General features: G+C 40.2%; 1 protein-coding gene across 1 annotated transcript in view; it reads right to left on the reverse strand.

Annotated features, from left to right (window-relative positions):
* Positions 1-1200: 1200 nt before the first annotated feature.
* The window catches only part of STARD9 (StAR related lipid transfer domain containing 9), a 137586-nt gene continuing 110862 nt past the window's right edge, over positions 1201-27924 (reverse strand). Inside the window, exons 27-33 of the mRNA XM_054565528.1 lie at positions 4807-4924; positions 4535-4656; positions 4246-4310; positions 3921-4123; positions 3608-3687; positions 3217-3375; positions 1201-2464 (exon numbers count right to left, since the gene is read on the reverse strand). Coding sequence (XP_054421503.1) covers positions 2363-2464; positions 3217-3375; positions 3608-3687; positions 3921-4123; positions 4246-4310; positions 4535-4656; positions 4807-4924 — 849 coding nt within the window. The 3' untranslated portion in view covers positions 1201-2362. The remainder of the gene's footprint in view (positions 2465-3216; positions 3376-3607; positions 3688-3920; positions 4124-4245; positions 4311-4534; positions 4657-4806; positions 4925-27924) is intronic.

Raw genomic sequence — 27924 nt, forward strand, 5'->3', positions numbered from 1 at the left:
AGGGGTGGCTGAACAAAAGCACTACCTCAGGAAGTTGAGCCCCAAGGTAAGAAGCAGCCGTTTCAAGCAGCCAGCTCCGAGTGGGCGGGTTGGGGGCAGGCCAGCAGAGGAGAGAGAGAGCCTGAAGGGCCAGGGATGATAGGTTGAAGGCCACTCAGTTAAACTTAGCACAGGCCCGTGCAGGGAACAATGCTGTCCTGTGTGAGCCTTAAAGGTCTAGTCTAAGCAGTAAGATAACATTGGAATTAGAGGTAGCTAATGAGCTAGTGAACTAATTAAGTTCCTTTCTATATATTTGTTTTTCATTAATCGTTAGAAATTGGTTTTCAATGTGTGGTTCTCAGAGTAGCAGCCTCAGGCTCACCTAGGACTTCTAGAAATACAAATACTGTAGGTCCGATCTAGTCGCACTCAATCAGAAACTCTGGGGTGGGCCCCAGCCTGGGTGTTAACAAGTCCTTCCAGTGAGTCTGGTGCACAACGAAGTCTGTAAATCACTTGTCTAAACTAAAATCTGACTTCAGTGTGAAAAATTAGGACTGTGGGTTATCTTTCACCCTTTTGCATTTTGCTATAGTATCAGCCTCAGTTAATACTCTTTCGGTTGCTGACTCACAGGCCTGGTGTGTGGCTTCTCTAGTAAGGGGATAAGGTCACCTCTGGGCTGCCCAGGTGCTCAGGTGCCTGTTGCTGCATCTGCCTCGGAAGTACCAGAGGCGCACACCTGTTAAAGAGCTACCTTCCAGGGGACTGTGGTCACTGTTATTCTAGACTACCTCCCTCATTGTTGGTACTTGGGCTACAACTGGCCATAATTAGGCAACTAATCTGGTTGCTATTTATGTGCTTTAAAGCAGGTGCTGAGCTCAAGAAAAGCTCTCAGTCCATCTGTATAAACTTTGTAACTTCAAACTGGGCCATAAGTAGTTTTTGCCATCATTTTCTCCAAGCTAAATTCTGAGCTCAGATGACACAGGCTATCTCCGGATAGTCTTCACTAATAAAAGTACATATCAGACTTCTAATCTGCAAGTGCTCTCTTCAATCAACAGTCTTGGTAAGAGATTTATAGTAAAAGAGATGGGAGTACACAAACAGGGTGTTAAATATAAAAACTGTCACCAAAACAGGAAAAAAAAACCCAGAAAAATAAAAGTTTAAAGACAATTTTAAAACATTCATTCAATAATATATAAATAACTTAATTGAGGTAAGAGGAAAAAAATCCTGCAAACAAAACGCTTTTAGAAAAATAAATCTCTGCCATCATCTACAGAAATTTACCTATTTACCACATCATGATCCCCATCTGGTCACCGTCCACCGAAGATTCTGGGCACCAGAACTAAAGCTGGGAATCTCTCACACCCCCTATCACTTCCAGGTAACCATACAGAATATTCATCTCCATCCATCCTAGAATATGTGTGGCTGCAGCAGCAGCGTGAAATGCTAACAAGACCATCTGAGTGTGGTAAGAAATGGAACTGAGCTTCCTCTTAACAAATCAGTTACCTACTCTAGGAGTTCCAGTATGTTCTCTCCCATCTTCAAAAGACAGTTTTTCATCTCTGAAACTCCTCTTGCCTTGTCAGCAACCAGCATCTGGCTACCCACCTCCTAACCACCCCATGCTCCCTTAAAGAGTTAGGACCCCACTTGGACCCCAAATCTGTCCAACCTGCTTCTGTAGTGGTCTTCTCATTCTCCTGAGCTCTGAAGTGACTGCTTCATGACAGAGCACTGTCAATACTCCTGACTGAGGCGAAGACCCAGAAGGAAAGGTAGAAATAATAAAGCGTTTGGTAAAAATTCAAGGAGAGACGATTCTGAATCACTGTTCTGGTTTGTGCAGCTGTTTTTTTAAACCAGTTTTCTGTTTCAGTAATACTCCATCCATCCCACAGTGGAACTGAATGCTGGAGGCAGGTTTCTGAGCAGAGTCTTGGCCAATGGCTGCCGCCCTACCAGCCTGAGGGCTGGGCCACACTAAGGAAGCACCGTGTCAGAGGCTGCCGCCTCCCAGCTCTGTTGGCTGTGTCCAGTCCTGGTCTTTGCAGGGCTTGTCTGCCATAGGGTCCCAGAGGCAGAAAGAAAGGTAGAAAATCCAAGATGAGTTGAACTTTGTTTGCTCTGGAAGGCCAGGCACTCAGGCCCCCTTGCTCTGCAGAGGTGCCAGCTGTGACCACGGGCCGACTGGGCTTCACTGGCAACTCGGGGCTGAGTGCTGTCCGCTCAGTTGATCACAGCAAGTGGCCTTGGCTTTTCTTGCATCAGGGTACAGAGAGTAACAAGAGCTGGCCCAGTACCTCTGGAGCATCCTGAGCCTGAATCTCAGCAGCATCACCTCAACAGTGAGATGCTAACTACCAAGGAAGGAAGCCAGTCTGGCTACAACCAGTGGCTGTTGTTTGATGAAGGAGCTTAAGAGATGAGGGGGTAAACCTGGAGCACCAAGTTCTATCTGAAATAAAACAGAAAGGGAAGAGTCAAAGGTACAAACCAGCGCTGGCTGGTGTTGCTTAGCGGGTTGGGTGTTGTCTGTCCTGCAGAGGGAAGTGTGGCATGTTCAATTCCCAATCAGGTCACGTGCCTGGGTTGTGGGCCAGGTCCAGAGTTGGGGGCACGCGAGAGGCAAACAATCGATGTATATCACACATGGATGTTTCTCTCCCTCTCTCTTTCCCCTCCCCTCTCTTTAAAAATAAAAATCTTTTTAAAAAAGGTACAAACAGACCTGAGTGTGCAGCGAGCACACTTCAGCCACAAGTAGCCCCACCCCGCACCATCTGTCATGATGAGAGAAGCTCCCCAGACTGTTTGCGGTCCTGGGACTTAAGGCCCTGTTGCCCTGCTGTTCAGATCTAGGCAAAGGCTTCACCTCCCAATGACAACAGTCAAGTCTGGAAACTGGGAGCGGAGAGCCGAATTCACCTCACAGAGACTCCTGTATCTTCTGAGGACCCTGGGACCAGCCAGAGGAGGCAGGCTGCTGGGCTCTGGTTGTAGCAGCCTCAGAGAAGGTTGATCCACTCTCTCATTCTTTCTTCTGATTCTCCACTGACTCCCCTTACTGTGACCTAAAAAGCCCTGGGGTTCATTCCCAGACCACAGAATCTGGGCACTAAAGGATATTGAGCAGCTAAAAAAAACTCCCAAGGGCCTGTGAAGTCGAATCCCAGCAGGCTGTGAGGCCAGCCGTGTAGGGAGCGTCACCTGGGCTAAGTAGATGACTCTGGTGATCTCCTTTCCTTCCCTGATGAGGGGCTGCAGGATCCAGGCACTGGGCAGGATCTCCCCTCGGACCATCTCTCTGCTGGGTCTCGGCATGGATGTGTCATATACAGACTGAGCTGCCATGATAGAAAGGTGCCCCTGGGGACAGAGAGCAATGTGAGTCCTGTCTGTGGGATGTGGATCAAACAGGGATGGGCTCCAGCGCAGTCACTACCGTGGAAGGCAGCACTGGGACAAACTTCAGTCACCCCCACCCCCACCCAAATTGCCTGCCTCCCCCCCAGAGGACCTGGGGCCACAAAGACTGCTTTTCACAACACTCCAGCCCAAGTTCTCCCCACAATATCTCTACCATCGTAAAGGCACGCACCTCTTTGGCTTCCACGCAGACACAGCAGAAATCCCGCGGCTGCTTCAGTGCACAGAGGGCAGGGTTGCACACCAAGTACACTGGAGGGTCAGGGTGGGGAGAGTCAGCAGGTGTGGGCAAGACCTAGTCCTAAATCCTTCTTGGTCCAGGGACCCCCCGCCCCCACAACACCCCATCATTCCACAACCCAACACCCAGCCGGACCCAGCCTGAGTGATGTGGAGGTAGTCTGAGTACGCAGCCTCCTGAGAGGGCTGCCCCCAACCTGCTATCTTTCCCCGGGCAGAGCCCACAGACGCCTCCCTGGGCTTACCCAGGTTGATGCTGTTAGTCACCCGCTGATGCAGCCTTGCTGTCTGGATGGGCTTGTGGTACAGGGGCCACAGGGTGGGGTCACTCACAGCTGCCCACACATGAGACAGCGGTTGGGACACCACACCAGCCCCCAGGAAGCCATGCCGAGTAGAAGAGAATGCCTTGAAGTAGAGCTGCACCTCCTGTTCCTCACCCTGATAGCTGGGGCACCGAGGACAGGGAGGAGAAGGTAAGAACAGGTTTCAGGGTCACAAAGGAAGTGCTCCAAGTGGAGAAAGGAAAGGAAAGAGGTGAGCAGGACAAGACACTGCAAAGGAACTTACTTCCAGCCAGCTGCTGCTTGGCAACTGAAGAGATTGTGCAGATCATCCGAGCAAGCCGCCATCACCTAGGAACAGTGACCACACCCAATCAGTGGGTATGGTATAAACCAGACCCTTGGCCTGGTCACTCAGGCCAGCGTTTACTGAAGTCCCCTTTTGTTAAGAGGGAGGGCCACTGAAGAGGCCGTCTCAGCCTTGCTGGCCCCCTGCCTGCTCTCTCCCACCTTTCTCTTCCCCCGAGCTAAGGGCTGTCAAAGGAACCGTGGGGACGAGTGGAGCAGTTCCTTACGTCAGCCATAGAGATGTCCACAATGTGCCTGGCCAGATCCTGGTAGGAGGAGGAGAAGGAGGTTCCCAGGCTGGACACACTGGATGAAGAACAGCAGCAACTGCCCAGAGAGGCTCTGCGACCTACAGTGAAGAGGCAGAGGCTCTGATGGCATGAGTGTTAGGGCCTCGGGACGGCAACAGCTCCTGAGGGGAAGTAACTCCCTTGGATCCAGCAAACCTCAGCCTCCAAGGTCCCCAAATCAAGCAGGTGACTATGCCCCCACCACTCACTGTAGGCTAAGCTCTTCCAAGCAGACCCAGCCAGATTCGGGTGACTGTTCCTCACTGCACATCGGCCTCGCGCTTCCCCTATCCAGGAGTCTCCAGAATCAGGCAAATTCGTGTCCCCCTGCAGAAGAGAAGATGCTCAAGACCGGAGCAGGGGATGAGAGAGAAAGCAGACCGCCAAAAAGCCAGTTCAGAGTTATCTCCTCAGCCTCTGAAATGCACCAACAGTTTCCAACACCGGTTGGGATTACAGAATGCCAGATGCCCTGAGAGGTCAACTGCAGTAGAAACCACTCCCTAAACAATCTCCCACTTTTCAAGCCATGGGCTCAAAAGCTGCTTGTAGGAAGGTTCCACAGGGATCAGAACAAACTGGGACCTGAGAGTACCAGGCATCAGGGGTCAGTGGGTGGGTGACCCTCTGTATCACCGTGGCAACAAGAATGAGGCCACGCCTGGAGCTGGGTTTAATGTGAGCATAAACAAAACCCAAGTGGGAGGTGGGACGGGGTGGGGGTGGGGCGGGGAAGCAACAGGCTGGGAAAGGCTTGACCCCGGCCCCAGCCGGAAGCGCACACAGCAGTTAGGCCAAAGGTCTTAATTTGGAACCAGAGGGGGATAATCCTCTCAATCTCGGATACAGTCACCTCATCTTTAACCTCAGCCAGTTCCTCAGTGACATGACCCTTCACCTTTGATGGGTCTACCAGCATCCACCTTACTACCTATATTCAGTTCCTAACCTAACACTACTTTAAAGATATTAAGAGGTGAACAAAGACAGTTATCTCCTTGTCCTCCTTCCTCCTGCTGCAACATACAAGTGGCCTCTCCAACTTCAGGCAGAATGAGATCTTGTTCCCCCTTCTAAGGAACCTTTCACTTCTTCACCTCTCCCTCCTCACTAGATTCGGCCTATTAGCATTTAAGCACAGAAATAGTCTCCCACCTTTAAAACCTTTTCTCCACAGGCGTCTCTGCTCTTCTGTCCTCCACAGGTAAACTTCCTGATATTTTAGAATTTTTTTTCAGGGCTCGGGCCTAGCTTCTCTTTTCTCACTCTGTAATATACTACTAGGTGATCCTACCTGCTCTCAGTGCTACATTAATAGCTTCCAAAAATAAATCTCTGTGAATTAACATTGCTGAATCAACTGAGTCATCATCTGAAGAAAAGGTTACATCATAGGCCCATTTCATACATCATGACAAAGTAAGTTCTTTATGTTTTTTTGGCTCAAAAATATGAGGAGTGGACAATTGAAAATTATGACAAGAAAGTAAAAATTTAAAAATCTCAGTGTGGAAACGCCTTCCTAAACAGGGCACAGAATCCAGAAGTCATGAAAGAAAAGGTTGATAAAAAAGTAGACTATATAAAATAAAAATACTCCTTGTAGTAATAAACGTAAACAAACTAAAAAAAGCACAACTAGGAAAAAGCACTGGCCTCTCAAATGACAAAATAAGGATAATTTCTTTTACTTTAAAGAAGGGCCTCCAAAAACAAAAGGAGAAAAATCAAACAGAAACAGGTGCCGGACACTAGCCATCAAGGCAAAAAGACTAAAGGGCTTTTAAACATCTGAAAAGGCACTTGATCTCAGACTCAAGAAGAAAATTTCAAATTAAAACTAAAATGAAATACTATTTATGCCCATCAGAGTGGGAAATTTTGAAGAAAAATAAATCCCTTGATAACATCTGTTCAGCAGAATGTGGGTAAACAGGCACTGTAATGCACTGTTATTTGAGAATGTAAATTGGTGTAGTTCAGATTTGAACTACAGAACCTAGAGAACACAGTGCCCTAGAGTCTTTCTTGAAAAAATTACAAGAGGAAGAGTCACTAGGATGGAAGAAAGAATGTGTGGCAAAGAACTAGAAGTGAGCAGAGTCCATTTATTCTAGCACAAGAACTAAAACTCTGTGAATGCAAACATCATAAACTGTTGAAATACCATAATAAAAGGTAAAGAGAAAAAAAAATAGAGAATGGAAATATGTTGATCTCCTAATGTTTTATAGGCAGGGTGAAAAAACTGCTAAAACAAGAAATAAGGACATTTAAAGATATAAAAAATGGTAAGAAAAGAATTTTCAACATAAGACCTCCAAATATTAAGACATATACACCAACCAAGCTGAGAAAACACAGACCATATAATGAAGATAAAAACAATTTGAGATACCAATGGTACATTCACAACCATAAATACCCTCAATAAATATAAAAAGAAAGAAAGCATACTTTCTCCAAAATCATACATTCTCTCAACACATAGCAACCAAACTAAAAGTTAATTACAAAATCAGAAAACACAAGGGCCTTTCTACCAAAGGTTTAAAAAACTCTTCCTTAACATTGCATCAAGAAAGAAGTACAAACTAAAATTGTAAAATTTTTATAAAACACAGGTAATAATATATATCACAACTTACTAGATACAACTAAAGCAGTGCTCAGAAGGAAACTGAAACTATAAATAGTACATCAATGAAAAACGAACATACATTACTGCTATAAACAACTACATGCCAACAAATTAGATAACTTATATGAAATGGACACATTCCTAGAAAGACACAGCTACTGAAAATTTACTCAAGAAGAAATAGAAAACTTGAATATACAGTTAACAAAGATCTTTAATTAATAATCAAAGAAATTCCAACAAAGAAAATTTCAAGATGAGATAGCTTCATTAGTGAAATCTACTAAGCACTGAAATAAGAATTAACACCAATTCATCACAGTTTTAAAAAAAAAATAAAAGGGAGGGAATACTTCCCAACTCATTCTATGAGGCCAGATTACCCTGATACAAAAAGCAAACAAACAGTTCCAGCCAAGATGGAGGCATAGGTAGATACACTTTGTTTCCTCATACAACCAAAAGAAGGATAACAACCACTTTAAAAACAAAAAACAGCCCTGGCTGGTGTGGCTCACTGGCCTGTGAACCAAAGGGTCACCGGTTCGATTCCCAGTCAGGGCACATGCCTGGTTGAGGGGCCAGGTCCCCTGTTGGGGATGCACAAGAGGCAACCACACATTGATGTTTCTCTCCCTCTTCCCCTCCCTCTGAAAATAAATAAATAAAATATTTTAAAAACAGAACCAAAACTGCCAGAAAATCAAACTGTATGGAAGTCCAACAATCAAGAAGTTAAAGAAGAAACATTCATCCAGACTGGTAGGATGGGTAGAAACAAGAAATCAAGGCAGAGAGGATGTGCGGCAAGGCAGACGATGGAGGACCAGGTGAGGTGGTGGCTGGAAGATCAGGCGATCCCACGTTCACATGTGGATGAGCTGGGAGGAATTGGGGAGCGAGACAAACCACGCAACCCAGGGTTCCAGAGCAGAGAAATAAAGCCTCAAAACCTCTGGCTGCAAAAATCTGTGGTGGTTGTGGCAGCAGGAGAAACTCTCACTTTTACAAGAGAGGATGGTGGAGAGGCACAAGGGATCCTAGAATGTACATAAGCCCACATGCCTGGGAATCAGCACCTAAAGGCACAATCTGCTTGTGGGAAGTGAGGGAAGTGACAGAAAGGGCAAGGACTGAGCGAGCAGCATTGTTTCCTCTTGGACCCCTTTCCCATATACAGTGCCACAAAGCAGTGAAGGGGGAGGTTGCCCCACCCTGGCGAATATCTAATGCTCCACCCCTTACAATGTAATAGGTGTGCTAAGACAAAGAAATATGGCCCAAATGAAAGAGCAGATCGAAACTCCAAAAATAGAAATAAGCGATGAGGGGACAGCCAACCCATCAGATGCACAGTTCAAAACACTGGTCATTAGGATGCTCACAGAAAGGATTGAGTATGGTTGCAAAATAAAGAAATGAAGGCTAAACAAAGTGAAATAGAGGAAAATATACAGGGAACCAACAGTGAAGGGTAGGAACCAGGGACTCAAATCAATGAAGAAATAAACATTCAATCAAAACAGAATGAAGAAACAAGAATTCAAAAAAATGAGGAGATATTGAGGGAAGTCTGGGACAATTTTAAACGTTCCAACATCTGAATCATAGGGGTGCCAGAAGGAGAACAGGAAGAGCAAGAAATTAAAAACTTATTTGAAAAAGAAATGAAGGAAAACTTCCCCAATCTGGTGAAGAAACTGGACGTACAAGTCCAGAATGCTCAGAGTCCCAAAGAAGCTGGATCCAAGAAAAAACATACCAAGACACATCATAATTAAATTACCCAAGATTAAAGATAAGGAGGGAATCTTAAAAACAAGAAGAGGAAAGGAGACAGCTACCTACAAAGGAGTTCCCATAAAACTATCAGTGATTTCTCAATAGAAACCTTACAGACAAGAAGGCACTGGAAAGAAGTACTCAAAGTCATGAAGGCAAGGACCTACATCCAAGATTACACTATCCAGCAAAGCCATGATTTAGAATAAAAGGGCAGATAAAGTGCTTCCCAGATAAGTTAAAGTTAAAGGAGTTCATCATCACCAAGCCCTTATTATATGAAATGTTAAAGGGACTTATCTAAAAACATAGAAAATCAAAAACTATGAACAATAAAATGACAACAAACTCACAACTGTCAACAACTGAACCTAAAAACCAAAAATTAAGCAAACAACTAAAACAGGAACAGAATCACAGAAATGGAGATCACATGCAGGGTTATCAGCAGGGAGTGGGAGAGGGGAGAATGGGGGAAAAGGTACAGGGATTAAGAAGCATCATTGGTAGCATAAAATAGGCAGGGGGAGGTTAAGAATAGTATAGGAGCCCTGGCCAGGTGGCTCAGTTGGTTGGAGCATCGTCCTGTGCACCAAAACGAATAGTATAGGAAATGGAGAAGTCAAAGAACTTACATGTTTGACCCATGGACATGAACTAAGGGGGTGGGGGAAATGCTGGAAGGAGTAGGGGTGCAGGGCAGAGGGGGATACAGGAGAGAAAAAAATGGGACAACTGTAATAACATAATCAATAAAACATACTTTTTAAAAAAACAGACAAAAACATCACAAGTAAACTACAGACCCATGCCCTGTATGCATACAGACACAAAAATCCTCAATCAAATATAATAAACTGAACTAGAAACACATAAGGAGGATTATACACTATGAGCAAGTGAGACTTATCCCAGGGACACAAGGTTACTTCAAGATACAAATATCAATCAATGTAATACACCATAGTAATAAAATTTTTTTAAATCTCACATTATCATCTCAATAGATGCAGAAAAAGTATCTAACTAAATCCAACAGCTTTTCATTATTTCCTCAATAAGCTAGGACTAGAAGGAGATTTCCTCAAACTGACAAAGATTCCCTACAAAAAACATACAGCTAATATACTTAATGGTAAACAGGATGGTTTTCTCCTGAGATCCGTAACAGGATAAGGATGTCTGCTCTCAACATTTCTATTTAACACTGTACTGGAGATTCTAGTCAGGGCAATTAGGCAAGAAAACAACAGCAACAAAGGCAGATGATATGATCTTATATACAACATATCTGAAGGAATCTACTAAAAAAAAACCTCATTAGAACTAATAAATGAGTTCAGCAAAGGTACAGGAGACAAGGTCAACATACAAAAATCAGTTGTATTTCTGCATAGGAGCAATGAGCAAACTGAAAATAAAATTAAGAAAACAAATCTATTTATAATAACATCAAAAGAAGTAAAATAATTAGGAACAAACTTAACAAAACAAATGCAAAACTGATAGTCTGAAAACTACAAAACATTGTTGAAATTAAAGAAGACCTGAATAAGTGGCAGGATATCCCATGTACATGGATCAAAAACTTAATATGAAGATGGCAACATTCTCAAAATTGAACTACAGGTTCAATGCAATCCCAGCTGATTTCTTTACAGAAATTGACAAGCCAATCTTAAAATTCCTATGGGAGTTCAAGGGACCCAGAATAGCCAAAATATTCTTGAAAGAGAACAAAGTTGGAGGACACACACTTTCAGATTTTGAAATCTACTACAATTCAATGGAACAGACTTAAGAGTCCAGAAATAAATCCACATAGCTATGGTCAGTTAATCTTAGACAAAGGCGGCAAGATAATTCAGTGCGGGAAATAATATTTGTTTGAACAAGTAGTTCTGGTACAACTGAATATTCACATGCAAAAGAATGAAATTTGACCCTCAACTCTCACTACATATAAAACTTGATTCAAAAATGGATCAAAGACCTAAATATAACTATGTAACTATTAAAAGAAAATATAAGCACAACATTTGTGACCTTGTATTAGACAATAGTTTCTTAGATATGAAGCCAAAAACACAAGAAAGAAAAAAATAAACCGGACATAATCTAAATTGAAAACTTTTGTGCCTCAAAGGGCACAATCAAGAAAATGAAAAGACAGCCCTGGCTGGTGTGGCTCAGTGGACTGAGCGCCAGCTTGTGAATCAAAGGGTTGCCAGTTCAATTCCCAGTTAGGGCACATGCCTGGGTTGTGGGCCAGGTCCTCAGTGTGGGCGTGCATGAAAAGCAACCACACATTGATCTTTCGCTCCCTCCTTTTCTCCCTCCCTTCCATGCTCTCTAACAATAGATAAAATCTGAAAAAATGTGAAATACAGAAAAAATAAGTAAAATTAAAAAGAAAGAAAGTGAAAAAACAACACATGGAATATAAGAAAATTTTTGTAACTCATGTAACTGATAGGGGACTTGCAATAAAATGTATAAAGAATTCTTAAACTTAATAATAAAAATACAATCCAATTAGAAAATGAACAAAAGACCCGAATAGATATTTCCCATTAAAAATTTATAAATGACTGATAAGCACATAAAAAGATGCTCAGCACCCTTAACTATCAGGACAATTCAAATTAAAACCACAATGAGGTACCACTTCAAATCCACTGGGATGACTATAATAAAAAAGATTATAATAAAAAGATGTATGGTTCTTTCAGGGAGATGCAAATGGTCTAAAATTAGTGATGATAGTTGCACAACTTTAGACTATAGTAAAAACCATACTTTAAAGGGGGTGAATTTCTGGTATGTGAATGATATTTCAATGAAGCTGTTATTAAAAAGAAAACCAAAAAAAAAAAAAAAATGCGTTGGCCAGGATATGGAGAAACACACTGTTCATACACTGCTGGTGGGGCTGCAGAACAGTGCAGCCAGTTTACAAACTAGTCTGGCAGTTCTTCAAACAGTGAAACATAAAGCTACCCTATATGATCCATCAACCATACTCCTAGGCACATACCAAAGAGAAATTAAAACATACGTTAACAAAAACTTATACATGAATCTTCATTGCAGCAGTATTCATTCATAACAAGCAAAAAGTAGAAGCAACCTAAATGTCCATCAACTGATGAATGGATGAATACAATGTGATATATTCATATAATGGGATATTATTGGTGATAAAAAGGAAAGAAGCTGTATTGCACACTACAATGTGGATGAACCCTGTGGGTTGAATTACTGTGCTCCAAAAAGATATGTCAAAGTATCTATAAGTGTGACTTAATTTTGAAATAGGGTCTCTGCAGTAGGTCCTATCCTATGACTGGTGTCCTTGTAAGAAGGCAATGAGAAGACACAGGGACACAGAGACACACAGGAAGAACATCCAAGTGGTGCCAGAGGCAGAGTTTGGAGCGGTGCAGCTGTAAGCCAAGGTGGTGCAGGACCACCTACAGCCACCGGGAGCTCAGAGGGAGGCATGGGACAGATCCTCCCATGCAGAGCTTCCAAAGGAGGAATGGTCCTGTCAATGCCCTGATTTCAAACTTCCGGCCTCATGAACTATGAAAAAGTAAATTTCTAATGCTTTAAACCAAACTGTCTATGTTATTTTGTTACAGCAACCCTATGGAATTAATACAAACCTGAAAACATCATGCTATGTGAAGGAAGCCAATCACAAGGCCCACATATTGTATGAGTCCATTTATATAAACTGTCAAGGTTAGTTGTTATCTAGGGTTAGGAACAGTGAGTATGGGGAGTGACAATTAATGGACATTGGGTTTTATTCTGGGGTAATAAAAATGTTCTAAAATTGATTTTGCTGATAGATACACAATTCTGTGAATATACTGAAAGCCAATGAATTAAAATAACAACAAAAGAATAAATGAACTCTAGTAAAGAAGTGCTCAACAAAAGGATGGGCATGTTAAAAGGGCATAGAACCCAATCTGAAAGAACTTCAAATAATGAAATCTGGAACAATCTGAGCAATGAAATTAATAATGAGAGTATTGGACTATAACATAAAATAAAATATTTATGAGTCCAAACAGACCAAAATAGATAACTCAATAAAATAAACAGGAAGAGAAGCGATAACACATCCTTATAGAAAATTTTCAATTAATGTAAAAGAAATAGAGAAATGCAAAATTGTCATTAAAACACTACAGTGAGCCCTGACTGGTGTGGCTCAGTTGGTTGGGCATCATCCTGCAAAGCGAAAGGCTACTGGTTTCATTCCCAGTCAGGGCACCTGCCTGGGCTGCAGCCAGCCGGTCAATGCCCGGTCAGAGCGCATACTAGAGGCAACCTCATCCACATTTCTCTCTCGCATCAATGTTTCTCTCTTCCTTCCCCTCTCTCTAAAAATAAATAAAATATTTTTAAAAACACCACAGTGATAATTTTCTTAAGCAAGATACACCAATGGATGCTAAAGTAAGTGAGCAAAAGTTTGAGGAAAAATATATTTGCATAGTCTCAAAATATCTCTCCCAAGATGTTTATTAACTATAAGGGAAAAAACAGTGGAAAGATCCCAGACACTACTGTAACTTCAAGGTTAACAACACCAGTAATCAGACATAGTGACATTGTGTACTCTCTGATATAATGTAGTGAAAATAAGGCATTGCATGGGACATACTGTCTGTTGTTTCTTTCAAGTTCTAATTTAATTGGCATCCTGTAGTTTTCTTTCCATTATCGGGCAAACCCAACTGAGAAAGGGCATTGTGGTAGTCTTACCAATCTAATTATGGGAAAACAGCAGACAGACTAATTCCACAAAATTTATGACCATGAGAAAAGGAGAAACTGATAAATTATCACAGGAAAAGGGAATGAATACTAAGAGAAGAGAAATTAACAAGTTAGAATCAAAACTGATTCCAGAAGAGATGGGAAATCTAAACCAGGGGTTGGCAAACTTCTCCTGTAAAGGGGTGGGTAAGAAGCGTTTAAGGCTTGTGGACTATTGGAGTAGTCGCGACTACTCACCTCTGCCACCGTAACATACACGCAACCACAGACAACACAGAAATAAATGTGTGAATCTGTATTCCAGTAAAACAAAGTTATTTACCAAAACAGGCTGTGGGCCAGATCTGGCCAAAGGCCAATAGTTTGCCAACCCCTGATGTCGGAAGACTACTTGCCAGAGAAGAAATTTTTCAAAGAACTAATTTCCCCAAAATCAGGTCTTCTCAGTTTCACAATATAATTACACCAAGTTCTAGAATATTTTCATTCTAAAAATATTTTCACCTTTCATTCCCATTCCCCCTTCCACCTACTTTAAACCATTCTGACGTGTTTAGGGTATATCTTTTTGTTTGTATGTGTTCTTGCAGAAAGGATTGTTTCTGAGGATATGTAGTTTTAATTTATACAAAAAGTAATGTGTTACGCCACACTCTGTTTCCTAGTGTCTTCAGTCAGCACCTTGCCGAGGAGCCCACCTAATCTGATGACTCTAACGCCTACATGTCACCAATCCATTCTTTCAGTGACGGGTCCTCTAATGGCTTCCAACTCTCTGCCACTTCAGATAATACTTCAACAAACAATTTCATACTTGTTTCCTCATAAACTCTGCAAGCATTGCTGGGCCATAACCCTATAAGGTTCCTATATCCCCAAAGTCCTGCCAATATCTGGCATCATCTGGTCTTCTAATTTTTGACAATTTAATAGGTATAAACTTTCCATTACTTTCATAACTATTCCTAAACATTGAAAGAGAAAAAGCTTTCACCCTTGTTACTGTAAAAGGAGTATAACATTGATAACAAAACCTGAAATATATTGCAAAACAATAACTACAGAAGAAAACTCATAAATATTTAAGCAAAATCCTTAACAGAATATTAGCAAATAATGCCAATACATTAAAATAATAATACAAGGTCTATCCAGGAAAAATTAATAGAATGAGAATGAATGGTTTGCGTGACATTGATGCAGCCTGGCGACCAAGTATAGTGGACTGGAATGTACATGTGTGAACAATGACAAATTCACTGTACAAGTCAGTGGGGGGCAGTAGGCCCTGTTGAGTGAGCATGTGTACTGTGTGGCTGTTGCTTTCAAAATGACCAAGCAAGTAGAGCAAAGAATCTTCATCAAATTTTGCATTAAGATTGAACATTCCTCAGCCGAAGGTATTTGGATGATATCTGGATGATTCAGAAAGCTTTCAGGGATGGTGCAATGAATTCAGCACAAATAAAAGTGTGGCCCAAAGCTTCAAAAATGGTCGAGAATCTGTTGAAAGTGATTCATGTTCTGGAAGGCCTGCAACAGGCAGAACACCTGAGAATATTGAAAGGCTGCAATCAATAAAGATCGGCAACTGACAGTGCGAGAACTGGAAGCTCATCTGGGGATTCAAAAAACTACTGTGTCTGAGATTTCGATGCAAGATCTTGGCATGAAATGTCCCATGGGAAAATTCATTCCACAGCTTCTACTACCAGAGCTGAAAGAACATTGTGCTGCAGTTGCTAATGACTTGATTCAAACTGCTACCAATGAACCAGATTTCCTCAAGAAGGTCACAACCAGAGATGAATCCTGGGTCTATGGCTATGATCCAGAAATGAAGGCCCAGTTGTTCCAATGGAAATTGCTTGGTTCTACACATCCAAAGGGGACACAGCAAAGTCACAGCAAGATCAAGATCATTTTAACTGTGTTTTTTGATTGGGAAGGTATTGACCATCACAACTATGCCCCTCCAGTCCAAACAATTAATAAGGAGTACTACCTCAATGTTCTTAGTCAGTGGAGAGTTGCAATATGAAGAAAATGACTACAGCTACAGGCAACTGGTGATTGGCAGCTTCATCATGACAACATGCCTGCTCATGCAACACATTTCATGCAGAGATTTTTGGTGAAACATCAAATCACCCAGGTGACTCGGCCCCGCTACATTCCAGATTTGGTGCCCTGTGACTTTCAGCTTTCCCCGAAACTAAAATCACCTTTGAATGGGAAGAGATTTCAGACCATCGAGATTCAGGAAAACACAACAGGGCAGCTGATGGTGATTCCAACATAGGATTTTGCAGAGTGTTTTGAACAGTAAAAGAGACACTGGAAGACCTGTGTGAGATCCCAAGGTACCTACTTTGAAGGGGACTGAGGTGTTATTGTCATATGTACGATGTTTCTTGTATCTTGTATCTTCTTCAATAAATGTCTCAATTTTTCATACTACATGGCTGGGTAAATTATATGCTTAAGTATACAATGTATTCGTATTGTTGTATTAATTCCAGGACCGTAAGAATGGTTCAATATTAGCCCCAAAATCAATCAATCAAAGGATCACCTCCAAAGAGTCTGAATAACTATTCTGGCTACTAACGCTCTATAAAATAAGATTAGATGGATACTTCCCTAATATTACACAATATTATCTATCTTAGCTCAAAAGCTAGTGTCCAGCTTAAATGGAGAAGCACTAGAAGCATCCCAATAAAGCCTGGAATTAAGACAAGGATGCTCATCACTGCTATCACTTTTTTTTTTATTTATGCTGGAAATACTAGACAATTCAATGAGAAAAGTGGAAAAAATAGTGGTACAAAAATGAGGAAAAATGGTAAAATGATCACTATTTGCAGATGATGTGGTGGCACACCTAAAAAAACTAAAGCAGAGCTGTATAATACAGTAGCCACTGGAAACATGTGGTATTGAGCATGTGAAATATGGCTAGTGTGACTTATGCACAAAAATTTTAATTTAGCTCTGGCTGGTGTGGTTCAGTGGATTGAGTGCCCCCCTGCAAATTGGAAGGTTGCTGATTCAATTCCCAGTTCGGGCACATGCCTAGTTGTGGGCCAGGTCTCCAGTTGGAGGTGTGTGAGAGGCATCTCCCATATGCTTCTCTCCTTCTCTTTCTCACTCTCTTCCCCTCTCTCTAAAAGTAAATAAAATCTTTAGAAATGTTTTTAAACTTCATTTCGTTTTAATTAATTTAAATTATGATAGCTACCTGTGCTTAGTGGCTACTGCATTAGTGCATATCTAAAGAACTGACCAAAAACAATATGGACACAAAATTAATATGTAGCAATCAATAGCTGTCACACATACAAAATGACAGCCAGATAGAATATATAAAGGAAAAGAAAATATATTTATATTTACAAAATTAACAAAAAAGATAAAACACTTAAGAATAAACCTGACAAGAAATTTAAAAGACATATGACGGAAACAAACATAAAAAAAAGGATCGAACCTACTATGTTCTTGGTTAAGAAATCCCACAGCATGAGATGTGATTTCTCCCTAAGCTGAGTCATAAATTGAACATGACCTCATTAAAAATACTGCCTAATAAGTTTTTATAATTGAACTAGATAGACAAGCTGATCCTAAATTTCATATAAAAATAAACAAGAACGAATACTCTGGAAAATGTTAAAAAAAAAAAAAAAAGAGCAATAGGGAGTATAATGCCTTAGTACAAGAAAAACTGATGCCGTCACCTAGTGAGGCACAGGTGCACTGACCAGAGGAACTACGTAACAAGCATTACAGGCACAGCTGAATAGCCATCCTAAAAGAATGAAGTTGGATCCATGCCTCATACTATATAAACTTTCCAAATGGATCAAAGAGTTAAGTATGAAAAATAAACCATACAAGTTCTAAAAGACCCAACAGAAAAAATTCTTTGTAACTTCATAATGGAGAGTATGGGTTTCTAATCATGACTTAGAACATAGACACTTTATTTAAGGAAAACTGATAAATAAATAAAGGAAAACTGGTAAATAAATAAAACTTCCTGAATGGCTCCAAACACAGTAAGTAAAGTCAAGAGAGAATGCAGAACCAGGACACAAACATTTGTAATTCACATCAGGCAAAGGATTATCTTGTTAATATATAAAGAACTCCCAGAAACTGGTCAGAAAAAGAAAATAGAGAAATGAGCAAAGGATATGAACAGATGGCTCAGCAACAGTCCAAATATTTCATAACATGTTGTTGAGAATGTGGGAGGAAGGTGGACTCTCACCTGTTGCTGGTGGGAGTAAAAATCAGTACATCTGGGAGGGAAAATTTATTAGTATCTATCAAATGTTCAAGTGTCTACACTTATTGTACAAGTCCACACCAGGGAATTTGTCCCGCAGACATATTTACACATGTAAGAAATAATCCATGTACAAAACTATCCACTGCAGCATTGCTTAAAACAGCAAAAAAATGAAAACAACCCCAGTTGGAGGATTAATTAAATAAATTACAATGCATCCCCACAATGGAATGTTATACAGAAATCAAAAGGAAAAAATTCTCTACATTTTCATGTAAAGATATACTGAATGGAAAAAAATATAAAGTACAGAACAATGGAATAATATGCTTTATTTTATGTGCATGAAGACACTCTACCTGGGAAGATTCCCGGCCCTTCCCTAACCCCTCCTGCCAAAAAACACCATTGTTTCCTTGGGTTGGATGAGGGACATGGACTAGATAGATGGGGAACAGGATGGGTATGTCCCTACATATCTTTACATATGTATATAATTTTGCCTTTTCTATTTCATATTGTCTATACAAAACATCACATTTAAGAATACGCAAGTAAAGAATAAAAAGAAACATCATACACCTGTTAAAAGAACGAGTAAGCACTAAATTTACTGATACTCAATATCCAAAAATACTTTTAAAAGAAAAGAAGCACAAGATGGTGGAGGAGTGAATGGAAGTCGCACTGACCTCCTCCTAGGGCAATCTGGTATTACAACTAAATTGTGGAGAAATCATCAGGAACAAACAACTGAACACTAGCGAGAGAGAAGCCTCATAACCTCGCACAGACAGAAGAATTAGCTTTAGCACAACCTGACTAGTAAGGAGTGCAGTGGACACTCGAGAAAGCTGGCTGGGTGCCCATGGGCAGCAATGCCACAAGGGAAATTGAAATGGCCAGTTGGATCCCCCTGAGAAGAGCAGGGTCTAAACTATAAGTGGGGACACCCAGCCTATTGCTCCAGAGCCCAAAAAGTACACAGATAACAGCCAGCTGCCAAAAGTGGCAGGTTTGTTCTCTGCCAGAGATGGGCAGCTGAAGATACAAAGAGCCATTTAAAGGATCAACACATAGATTTTTGTTTGCAGCCACTTACCCTGGGCTCCTGCAAAGCGTGGCGGGGGGCGGGGGCAGAGTGGGCTAGAGACACCTGAGGAAAGACTGGGGAAGGAGGCTTTGGGGAGAGGACTGAGGGAGTAGCCAGCAGGATCCCGGTGCTGACTCATCTCCCATGCGGCAGCAGCCATCTTGCTCAAGCAGACCATTTCCCTGAGCAGCGGTAGCTTGAGAGGAAACAATAGCCCTGCCCTTAGGAGGGATTCTGCCCTGGCCCTGTGGTGCTTAAGCCTGACTGCTGAGTACTGAGTGACTAGATTAACAACTGAAGGAGACAGCCACAGACAATACATTCCTGGAAGTCTCGAACAGACTGCCTAAGGTCAGATGAGGTCAACATCTGACATCATCAGAGGCAGATCCAGAAAGAAAAAACAGCGATAAATAGTAGAGGCTACTGAGAAGAAATCCACTGTGGTCATCTCCATGATTTGCGATATTTTCTTTACTACATAGCTTTTTAACGTCCATTTCAGATCTATCAAGTTTGTGCACATTGAGTCATTAGATTTTATACTAATAGTTTATTTCTCTCTTTTCCTATAATAGTCTTCATCTCTTTACAGCCTTATTAATACTTATTAATACATTTGCTGTTGATAGTGGGATTGCAGGGAAGCGTTATTTTTGCAGATGTGGATTTGTTTCCTGGGCTTTGTGGTTTTGTTCTGGCAACGCCAGCACAAAAACACACAAGACATGGTGGGCAGAGTGACCCTCAATCAACCAGCTGGAGGGTAGGGCTCACCAAAGAACGACCAAACAACAATCAAAACCCAATTACTTCCAGGGAGCCAACATAAACAGTATAAAAGGCATCCAAAGAGCAGCAAGTTCAGGAGATCAAGGAGACTGCACCACTGAATCTCACAGGTCTCCTACCATAGAACTTTATACCACAAAGTCTGAAAGTCAAGACAGATCAATTTAAGAAGCAGAAGCAAAAAGAAGAGTCTCACAAATAACGGGAAGACAAAAAAACACCCCCCAATCGAAGGGAAAGAAGGAATCCCCAGAAAGAAAACTAAATGAAATAGAGGCAAGTAAACTATCAGATATTGAGTTCAAATCAACAGTCCTAAGGAAGTCAATGAGCTCAGTGAGCTCAGAGAGAATTACAAAACAACTACAGGGAAACTATGAGGAACTAACGGCAAACTATATCAGCATGAAAAAAGGACATAGAAACTATAAGAGACAAAAGGAAATGAAGAATACAATTTCTGAATTGAAGAATACAGTAGAAGGAATCGAAAGCAGGCTAGATAAAGCAGAGGATCGAATCAGCGAGCTGGAGGACAAGGTAGAAAAATGTTCCCAGAATGAGCAAGAAAATGAAAAAAGACTCAAAAAGAATGAAGAGGCATTGAGGGAAATGCAGGACAACCTGACACGCAATAATATCCATATAATAGGGATACCAGAAGGAGAAGAGGAGGAGCAAGGGATAGAGAGCCTGTTTGAAAAAGTAATAATGGAAAGTTATTTCTCTCCTCACTTGAGGAGAGAAAAAGTCACACAAGTCTAGGAAGCACAGAGGGTCCCATTCAAGAGGAACCCAATGAGGCCCACTCCAAGATACATCAGCATTAAAATGGCAAATATCAACAACAAACAGAGAATCCTAAAGCAAGCAAGGGAGAAAGAGGTAGTATAACATAACATACAAGGGAGCCCCGATACAGCTAGCAGCTGACTTCTCTACAGAAACACTACAAGCCAGAAGGGAATGGCAAGAAATATTCAAGTCATGAAAAGCAGAGGCCTGCAACCAAGACTGCTCTACCCAGCAAGGCTCTCAATTAAAATGGAAGGCAAAATAAGGAGTTTTCCAGACAAAAGAAGGCTAAAAGAATACACCTCCACCAAACCAGCACTGCAAAATATGCTAAAGGGACTGCTTTAAGAAGATGAAAAAGAGTGAGAAAGAGAGGAACACAAATACAAAGGGAAAAAATGAATAAGTACATATCCATAATAACCTTAAATGTAAACAGATTAAATACTCCAATCAAGAGACAAAGGGTGGCTGAATGCATTAGAAAACATGACCCGCACACATGCTGCCTACAAGAAACCCACCTCAGAACAAAGGACCTACACAAATTGAAAGTAAAGAGATGGAAAAACAATATTCCAAGCAAACAGACGGAAAAAAAGCCGGGGTAGCAATATTTAAATCAGGCAAAATAGTTTCAAAACAAAGGCCATAAAAAGAGACCCAGAAAGACACTGCATCATACTCAAAGGAAGAATCCATCAAGAAGACATAAACATTGAAAACCTGTATGTACCCAACATAGGAGGCACTCAAATATATAAGGAAAATCTTGGAGGACTTAAAGAAAGATATAGATAGCAACACACTGATAGTAGGGGATTTTAACACCACATTGTCAACAATGGATAGATCTTCCAAACAAAATATCAACAAGGATATTGTGGAACCAAATGACACATTAGATCGAATGGACTTAACTGATAATATACAGAACCTTTTATCCCAAAGAAGCAACATACATGTTCTTTTCAAATGCACATGGAACATTTTCAAAGATAAGACTATAAGCTGGGACACAAAACAAGCCTGAACAAATTCAAGAAAATTGAAATTGTAACAAGCATTTTCTTGGACCACAAGAGCTTGAAACTAGAAACCAATCTCAAGGAAAAAACTCAAAAACATTCAAACTCATGGAGACTGAATAGCATGCTATTAAAAAATGAATGGGTCAATAATGAGATCAAAGAAGAAATGAAAAAGCTTCTGGAAACAAATGAAAATGAACATACAACAGTCCAAAACATATGGGACACAGCAAAGGCAGTTCTGAGAGGGAAATACAGGCCTATCTAAAAAAGATAGAAACATTTCAAATAAACAACCTAACCCTACATCTTCAAGAACTGGAGAAACAACAACAAACAAAGTTCAGAGCAAGTAGAAGCACGAAAATAATCAAGGTTAGAGCAGAACTGAATGACATAGAGACTAAAAAACAATACAAAGGATCAGTAAATCCAAGAGCTGGTCCTTTGAAAAGATAAACAAAATCAACAAGCCTCTGAGCAAACTCAACAAGAAAAAAAGGGTGAGGACCCAAATAAGTAATATCAGAAATGAAAGAGGAAAAATTACAACTGATAGCACAGAAATACAAAGGATTGTAAGAAATTACTATGAACAATTTTATGCCAAGGAACTTGAAAACCTGGGTGAAATGGACAAATTTCTATAAAAATATAACCTTCCAACACTGAATGAAGAAGCAGCAGAAAGCCTGAACAGACCAATAACAGCCGGTGAAATTGAAGCAGTAATCAAAAAATTTCTGGTACACAAAAGCCCTGGACCTGACGGTTTCAGGTCCTGACAAAAGAATTTTACAAAACATTTAAGGAAGAACTAACCGCTGTCCTTGTCAGACTTTTCCAAAAAATCCAAGAAGAGGGAAGACCCCCAAACTCTTTATGAGGCCAGCATCATCCTAATCCCAGAACCAGATAAAGACACAACAAAGAAAGAAAACTACAGACCAATATTGCTGATGAACATAGACACTAAATCTAAAATCTTCAACAAAATATTAACAAACCACGTCCAGCAATACATTAAAAAGATCATTTACCATGATCAAGTGGGATCCATCCCAGGGATGCCAGGTTAGTTCAACATTTGCAAACCAATAAACATAATACATCACATAAACAAAAGGAAAGACAAAAATCACATGATCGTATCATTAAATACAGAAAAAGCATTTGATAAGGTACAGCACCCATTTATGATCAAAACACTCAGCAAAGTGGGAGTAAAAGGGGGCATACCTCAACATAAGAAAGGCTGTGTATGAAAAACCTACATCCAACATCATACTCAACAAGCAAAAACTAAAAGCTTTCCCACTGAGATCAGGAGCAAGACAAGGTTGTCTGCTTTCACTTCTATTCAACACAGTACTGGAAGTTCTTGCCACAGTAATCAGACAAGAAAAAGAAATAAAAGGCATCAAAACTGGAAAGGAGGAAGTAAAACTGTCACTGTTTGCAGATGACATGGTAGTGTACATAGAAAACCCTATACACTCCACCAAAAAACTACTTGACCTAATAAGTGAATTTGGCAAAACAGCATGATACAAAGTAAATATTCAGAAATTGAAGGCATTTTTGTACACCAACAATGAAATACCAGAATCAGAAATCAGGAAAAAATCCAATTTACTATAGCAACAAGAAAAATAAAGTACCAAGGAATAAACTTAACCAAGGAGGTAAAAGACCTGTACTCAGAAAACTACACAACACTGAAGAAGGAAATTAAGAAAGACACAAATACAGGCTCTACTGAGTCAATTTTGGAACGCTTTAGCTCAAGAGACATAATGAAATTTTAGAAAAGATTCAAAGAAGATGAAGAAAATATAAATAAATAGGCTTTTATTTTTTGACTGAAGAAGAACAAAGTATAATTGCATGATAGTCATTTGTGGTGGCATTGACTTAGTTGTCTATGTGACAAGCTGCAGAAAGAGCATGGTGTTGGAGCATTGGCAGGGCTTGCAGTTTGACACAATCATCAAGGACATGCAAGGGCACTTAGGCCTATGTGGGCTGCCTGTCCCACCCTGGTATAAACTGGTTTAAATGTGGTAAGAGAGATTTGGTTTATACTAAACAAAGCAAATATATTTGGACTAGTTTTAGGGATGTCAGATATACTCATCAAAAAAAAAAACACTTAAAAGAGACTTAAATTAATATAAATAATAGAATATATTGGAATAAAATATATAAATAATAAATACATTTGAGTAATAAATCAAAAAGACCTTCATGCAGCGGGAGAAAGACATTAAAACAAGTACTACATTTTTTTAATTTGGATTTCTAAATGAGAAATATTGATGCCTATCTTCTTGGAATGGTTTAGAATCATTCCAGTCTGAAAGCAGACAAGCAAAGTCAAGAGCTTTTTGCATAGCCTCTTGTAATGTAGGATTCTAAAGGACTATATTCAAAGGGCATTAGAAGAAAAAAAAGGCAGGCAAGCAAGCCACTGTGACAAAAATAGAAGTAGTGGAGGAGTCTGTGATCCTTTTGACAATTCATAAGGAAAGCTTCATCTGTCATAACTTTAAGCAGAGTAGAATATCTACGAATACTCCAATAACCGTGGCTTATATTTGAATCACCAAGTCAGCAGCTCTGGTAATATCAATATGACATATATGAATGGACCTACTCAACCTGCATTCCAATCATCCACTTCACTTCTAACCGAGACTTTAGTGATTGCCACGCTTCAACATTTGCTTGCATGCATTCATCTCAGCCATGTGCTTCTGACAGCTTATTCAAACAAAGGACTATGACTAAACTCTATAAAGAGTTCTAGTGCTGAAAAGCAAGCCAAATTTATAATTTAAAAATAAATTCCAGCAATGTTCAGTAAATTATATATTGCATACTATAAGAATTACATTATTATTGCTATAATTATATGGCAGTTAATTAGAATTACATCAATAACATATACAGCTGCTAATGGACTTGTAATGTAGCATGCCATTGGGAAATAAAAACTAACTATATTTCTCTTGTTACCAAACAAATGCTGCTATAATCTGTACAGTAATTTGAATCTGAGTAGTTATAAGTAGAAGTTTATACCTCTATTTGCTATGCATATTATGGGCCTCTTTCACATAACTTTCCACTGAAGTTAAAAAAAAGGAAAATTTTGCCAAAAAAAAAGACACAAATAAATGGAAGCACATAAGTGTTCATGGATTGGAAGAATTAACATCATCAAAACGTCCATACTACCCAAAGCAATTTATAGATTAATCGCAATCCCTATTAAAATACCAATGAAGTATTTCACGGATATAGAACAAACATTTCAAAAATTTATATGGAACCATAAATGACCCTGAATAGCTGCAGAAATTTTGAGAAAAAACAAAGTAGAAGGGATCACAATACCTGATATCAAACTGTATCTCAAGGCCACTGTAATCAAAACAGTCTGGTACTGGCACAAGAACAGACCCATAGACCAGTGGAACAGAATAGAGAGCCCAGAAATAAACCCATGTCTCTATGGTCAATTAATATTTGACAAAGGGGGCAGAAGCATAAAATGGAGTAAAAATAGCCTCTTCAACAAATGGTGTTGGGAGATCTGGAGAGCTACATGCAAAAAAATGAAATTTGACCACCAACTTACACCATACACAAAAATAAACTTGAGATGGATAAAAGACTTAAACATAAGTGGCAACAAATGCTGTAAAAGTCCTAGAGGAGAATATAGGCTGGAAACTCTCAGATGTTCCATGCAGCAATATTTTCACCAATATGTCCCCTAGAGCAAGGGATATAAAGAAAAGAATAAACAAACGGGACTTCATCAAAATAAGAAGCTTCTGCACAGCTAAAGAAAACATCAGCAAAATGAAATTGGAACCAACCGCATGGGAAAATATATTTGCCAATAATACCTTGGACAAGGGTTTGATCTCCCAAAATATATAAAGAACTCACACGACTCCACTCCAGGAAGACAGACAATCCAATTAAAAAATGGGCAAAGCACCCGAACAGACACTTCTCTGAGGAAGACATACACAGGTCCCAGAGACATATGAAAAGATGCTCACCATCACTAGCCATGAGAGAAATGCAAATTAAAACCACAATGAGATACCATTTCACACCAGTCAGAATGGGCATCATAAACAAATTAACAAACTACAAGTGTCGGCGAGTTTGTGGAGAAAAGGGAACCCTAATACACTGTTGGTGGGAATGCAGACTGGGATAGCCACTGTGGAAAACAGTGTGGAATTTCCTCAAAAAGCTAAAAATGCAACTGCCTTTTGACCCAGCCAATTCCACTGCTGGGATTATATCCTAATAATCCCAAAACACCAGTTCAAAAGAACCTGTGCAACCCAATGTTCATAGCAGCACAATTTACAATAGCCAAGTGCTGGAAGCAACCTAAGTGCCCATCAATAAATGAGTAGATCAAAAAACTATGATGCATTTACACAACGGAATACTATGCAGCAGAAAGAAAGAAAGAGTGACTACCCTTCACAACAGCATGGATGGAACTGGAGAGCATTATGCTAAGCAAAATAAGCCAGGGGGTGAAAGACAAATACCATGTGATCCCACCTATAAGTGGAACCTAATCAACAAAAACAAACAAGCAAGAAAAATATAACCAGCAACATTGAAAGAAAAAACAAACCAACAGTAACAAGAGGGGAGGAGGGGAGGAGGGAAGGAGGTAATGGGGATAAGAAGGGGAAGGGTCAAGTCAAGGAACGTGTGTACATGACCCACGGACAAAACCAAAGTGGGGAAGGATTGAGGGTGGGAGGTGGAGGGGGGCAGGGGAAAGTGGTGGCAGGAAAATGGAGACAAATGTATTTGAACAATAAAAAGAAGTGAAGAATAGAGAGGTTGTCATGTAAAAGGATTAGCTACTAAACATGTTGTCCTCTTCTAAAAAAAAAAATAGAGAAAGAGCAAAGGGACAAAGTGAGTACAGTATGCTTCCATTCATGTGCTTTACAAAAAGATACATTTTTTTATTGAATCTTTATTGTATTTTTTTCTCATTACCCTTTAGTCCCCTTATACTCCTTCCCCCCAGCAATCCCCACACTGTCATCCATGTCTATGAGTCCTTTTTCTTTTTTGCTCAGTCCTTCCACCACCCTCTTACCACTCACCTCCACCTCCACCTCCACAACTAGCTGTCACCCTGCTGTCTATCTGGGAGTCTGGCCCCATTTTCATTGTTAGTTCGGTTTGTTCATTAGATTCCACATATGAGTGAAATCATATGGTTTTTGTCTTTTTCTGACTGACTTATTTCACTTAGGATAATGTCCTCAGGTCTATCCGTATTGTCACAAAGGGTAAAATTTCCTTCTTTTTCGGAGCTGAGTAGTGTTCCATTGTGTAAATGTCCCATAGTTGTTTTATGCACTCACTGATTGATGGGCACTTGCTCTGCTTCCATATCTTGGCAACTGAAAATAATGCTTCAATGAACATAGGGGTGCTTATGTTCTTTTGAATTAGTGTTTTGGGTTCCTCTGGATATATTCCTAGGAGTGGGATTGCTGGGTCCAAAGGAAGATGCATTTTTAACTTTTTGAGGTATCTCCATACTGCTTTGCACATCCGTTGCACCAGGCTGCATTCCCACCAACAGTGCAAAAGGGTTCCCCTTTCTCCACATCCTCGCCAGCACTTGTCTGTTGATTTACTGATGATAGGTATTCTGACAGGTGTGAGACGGTATCTCATTGTGGTTTTAATTTGCATTTCTCTGATGATTAGTGATTAGTGATGTTGAGCATCTTTTCATATGTCTGTTGGTGACCTGTATGTCCTCTTTGGAGAAGTGTCTATTCAGGTCCTTTGTCCATTTTTTAATTGGGCTGTTTGGTTTTTGGTGTTGAATTTTGTAAGTTCTTTATAAATTTTGGATATTAACCCCTTACCAGATATATACGCAAATATATTCTTCCATTCTATGTTGTGTTTTTGTTGATGATTTCCTTTACTGTGCAAACACTTTTTTGTTTGATGTAGTCCCATTTGTTTATTTTCCTTTTGTTTTCCTTGCCTGGGGAGGTATATCCAATAAAATATTGC

Source organism: Pteronotus mesoamericanus, unplaced genomic scaffold (genome assembly GCF_021234165.1).
Source record: "Pteronotus mesoamericanus isolate MK-2021 breed Mesoamerican mustached bat unplaced genomic scaffold, CSHL_Meso_final contig_164, whole genome shotgun sequence".
NCBI classification, from domain to species: Eukaryota; Metazoa; Chordata; class Mammalia; order Chiroptera; family Mormoopidae; genus Pteronotus; species Pteronotus mesoamericanus.